We start from the raw sequence: 2,500 nt of genomic DNA on the forward strand, positions 1-2,500 counted from the left end.
GAGGAATCCATGTTTTTGGAATGTCATCAGGTGCATTGTTTAGAATTTAGAATTGTTCAAACCTGGGGAGGCGATGGAAGAAAAGTCAGTGTGTTTTTTTTTTTTTTTTAAATACACACAAACACACAACCGACAAAGTGAACACACAAACAAAACTAACATGGCGTACTCTACTTTACAGGTTTCTAAGGACATTGTTTAAAGTTTAAACTAAAGGTAAATGTTAAGCAGAAAATAAAAAGTCAACGAGGTGTCATGTACAGTAGGTCCCTTCAGTACTGTTATATAGTCCAGGAAAGGCTGACATATCTGTTTAAACTTCTCTGCTTTCCCTGAGATATGCAAGGGCATTCTACCTTAACAAAATTCCCTAGTTTGAGCTTAATCACTCAACTTCTTCTTGATAAATTTCTCTTGTTCTTCAGTTCTTCAAAAAACTCTTTTAACCCAGTTTACCTGAACAAACTACGCACTAAACCAAACCTTCACAGATCGAATAATTTCAATGTAAACTTCATTTACTCAGCAATTACAGGGCTACTCCCCTCATATCTCTGCACATACCTCGCTTTTAAATCAAATCCATCATACAGTTCACGCTCTCTGGACTTTATTTCCACCTCTGTCCCCAGAACTCGTACTGAGTTTGGGAAGAGGGCTTTCATGTACTCTGCTCCCTCCGACTGGAACACTTTACAAAAAACACTCAAATTACAAGAACTCGTCACTATGAATGATTTTAAAACTCGAATCACATGTTTCTTAATGGAATTTTGGAGTGTGTAAATGTTTCACTGTGTAGTATTTTATAATTTCCTCAAAATAGTTTTTCTTTCACCCACTGGAATGTATTTGTCTCCGTTTTCTCATGTCTGCTTTCTTCTTATGTTTGTCTTATGTTGTATTCATTTTAGCTGCTGCCATTTTCTGCCAGGCCTTTCTCGAAAAAGAGGTTAAGCAATCTTGCCTGGTTAAATAAAGGTTAAAAAGAAAAAAAAAAAAAAATGTCAGTGTGTTTTATGAGAGTGACAAAATCCTGAGATGGACCTTGATTTCTATTAGTTTTTGCCTCACACACTCTCTCCACACATTTTACTTTCCGCCATTGACTAATTATGTCTTTCGCATCATAACTCCTGAACCAAACATGATAACACATAACAGGTGATATCTACCCCTATGTTTTCATGGTCAGGGATTACAATGCTACCATATACAACCAGAAACTATTAAGGTGAATAGTTGTTAGTCGCTACGAGGAACTTTTAAATATTTCTGAAACAGTCTCATTTTCTCCTCTGATGATCATAAATTACATGTAACAAGCAAACGAGACCATCAGTGCAAAGAATGCTATTTTTATATAGTTTTTCTTGATGCCTTTGTCATGGGTATACGCTCACCCAGGAACAACAGCTGGCGTGGTATAAAAACACTACCGCTTTAGTCCAAAGGGGGGCGCTAGAATTAACACAAACTGAAAGATTCCTTGGAACACCTTTAAAGGGTGAATTCAATGATTTTAAAACTACCAACCATCCTACCTTCCCTCAACAGACTTCCTTCCTAGCTCTTGAATGCAATTTTTCATATAGTTTTTTCTTAATGCCTTTGTCATGGGTACAATCACCCAGGAACAACAGCTGGCGTGGTAAAAACACTACCGCTTTTGTCCAAAGGGGGCGCTGGCTAGAATAAAAATGTACCTCAACAGACTTCCTTCCTAGCTCTTGAATGCTATTTTTATATAGTTTTTCTTAATGCCTTTCTCATGGGGTATATGCTCACCCAGGAACAACAGCTGGCGTGGTATATAAACCCTACTACTTTTAGTCCAAAGGGGGGCGCTAGAATTAAAACTCACCTTAACAGACTTCCCTCTGAGCTCCTTCTTCCTCGTTTCTTCTTGTCGGCTGGCGACGGCGTTCCCTGTGGACTCGGCGTGACATTCCCTTTATTCCTCGCCGACATTCTCAGATTCTTCCCCAGTTTTCCGAGCGACTTGAACGGGCTCTTGATAAAGGATCCTTTTCCCGAGCTCCCGCTGCTCCCGTTCCCCTTCTTTTTCTTGCCCTCGTTGGCTTCATTTTCGTCCTCCTCGTCCTCGAACGGATTGCGATCTCGGGAAATGTCGCCGTCCAAAAGGGAACTGCCCGGCGACCAGTGGCTGTCGGTGTCGTTGTCGTCGTCGTCGTCCGGATGGAAGGGGTTGTGACGCGGTGTGATATTGAGACTCATTCTGCGAAGTATCAAGGCGTGCTCTAACGTAGGACCTCCGCCTTTCAGACGCACGGGAAGGTTCTTGAAGATAGGCATGATGGGGTAACGGAGGGGAGGGGGAGAGGGAGGGGGGCACCTGTAAAAGAGATGACAGACAAGTGTAAGTTTAAATTTATTTGTATAGAAGAGAGAGAGAGGGAGAGAGAGAGAGAAGAGATGGAGAGAAGAGAGAGAGAGAGAGAAGAGAGGGAGGGAGAGAGAGAGAGAGAGAGGGAGAGAG

General features: G+C 41.6%; 1 protein-coding gene across 1 annotated transcript in view; it reads right to left on the bottom strand.

Annotated features, from left to right (window-relative positions):
• Nucleotides 1-2,316, bottom strand: part of exoc3l2b (exocyst complex component 3-like 2b) — a gene marked incomplete at both ends in the record, with an annotated part of 64,801 nt that extends 62,485 nt beyond the window's left edge. Inside the window, one exon of the mRNA XM_080025224.1 lies at nt 1,865-2,316. Within this exon, the coding sequence (XP_079881350.1) occupies nt 1,865-2,316 (452 nt within the window). The remainder of the gene's footprint in view (nt 1-1,864) is intronic.
• Between the last annotated feature and the right edge of the window lie 184 nt (nt 2,317-2,500).

Source organism: Ammodytes marinus (assembly GCF_949987685.1).
Source record: "Ammodytes marinus genome assembly, chromosome: 3".
In the NCBI taxonomy this organism is placed as follows: Eukaryota; Metazoa; Chordata; class Actinopteri; order Uranoscopiformes; family Ammodytidae; genus Ammodytes; species Ammodytes marinus.